Below are 1,250 nucleotides of genomic sequence, written 5' to 3'. Positions count from 1 at the left end.
TTAAGATCTCTCCTTTTTCTATAACAACTACCATCTACTCGATGCGCTTTTCCATATTAAATATTAATATAGGTTAGTTCCGCGATTACCCATTTAAGTTTCCTTAATACAATAACTTATTACCTCACCCATTATGATTAGTAATGGTACTTATTATTAGACTTTTCACTATATATAAGGTGGTATTATTGTCTTTAGGGCTTCCCCGGAATTTGGCAGTTTAGTACGAGTTCATAATTAAATTAAACTTTTACTTTTCTAATGTAAACGTTTAAAAAGCACAGTACAAGTACCAAGAGGGTGTAATTATACTTTTTTTTATCTCCTTTTTTTTTATTAAATATAAAAATAATACCTCCACCGACTCGCTTAAATTTTGAGAAGGGAGGCTTATTTTTTTCTGTATCAATTCGTAAAAAATTAGGAATCCGTTTTTCTAGAATAAAGGAGTGTAGAATCATGTCTAAAATGTAGACTTATCTCCCTTTATTCATACCAGATTTGATTTGACAAATAATGTCAAATCCTTCTTTAGTTAAATGATCTTTAGCTTTTATGATTTCAGCTACTTTACATCAATCTTCGAAATCTTTCGATTTTTCACCTCTTATATTGTATTCACGGAAAAACGGTATGATCTTTTCATAATTATCTGAAAAACTCAAACATTCAAAATTTACCGTAGTACGGTTTGCAGAAGATGTACGATATACACCACAACCAAAGAAATCAACCATAAATCTAATTAGTGATTCATCTCTACTATGTTGAGTTATACTAAATACTAATCTTACATAAATTTTAGAAGAAGATTTGTTTTCAGTAATCGCAAAACAACCGTCTCCTGATACAAATCCTGCCATCCACTGTCCGACGTTCATCAATTCGGAGCTACCTGAAGACTTAGCTTTCGTAAGAATTTTCGTACTTTTAGCTAAATGTCTTAAGGATGGTACAATATTAGGGAAAGCAATCTTTAGTTCATCGGTTAAACCGAGATTAAGAGAAGCTTTAAGAGATACAATTTTCTGTATTCCTTTCATTGTTAAATGTTCCTTAGAATTAATAATACCTACAGCGGATTTAAAAAGAAGAAAATCTCCAAGCTTTTGTGTAATTAAAGGATATTTGATTAAGTGAGGAATAATTACAACAGTTAAATCTTCGATAGAAGATACATAGTACACACAGTTTTTTTTTCCTATTGATATTCTTCCTATATTACCAAAATAAGCTTGAATTTCTTTTAA

General features: G+C 30.1%; 1 protein-coding gene across 1 annotated transcript; it reads right to left on the bottom strand.

Moving 5' to 3' along the window:
- Nucleotides 1-294: 294 nt before the first annotated feature.
- On the bottom strand, nucleotides 295-1,043 carry K452DRAFT_363274 (uncharacterized protein; the record flags this gene model as incomplete). Its single annotated transcript, XM_033546563.1, has 1 exon — nucleotides 295-1,043. The coding sequence occupies one exon, from the start codon at nucleotides 1,041-1,043 to the stop codon at nucleotides 576-578; it is 468 nt and encodes a 155-aa protein (XP_033390963.1). The 3' UTR covers nucleotides 295-575.
- Between the last annotated feature and the right edge of the window lie 207 nt (nucleotides 1,044-1,250).

Source organism: Aplosporella prunicola, assembly GCF_010093885.1.
Source record: "Aplosporella prunicola CBS 121167 unplaced genomic scaffold K452scaffold_144, whole genome shotgun sequence".
Taxonomy (NCBI): Eukaryota; Fungi; Ascomycota; class Dothideomycetes; order Botryosphaeriales; family Aplosporellaceae; genus Aplosporella; species Aplosporella prunicola.
Note: the sequence above shows the minus strand (reverse complement) of the source record. Positions and strands in the feature narration are given on the sequence as shown.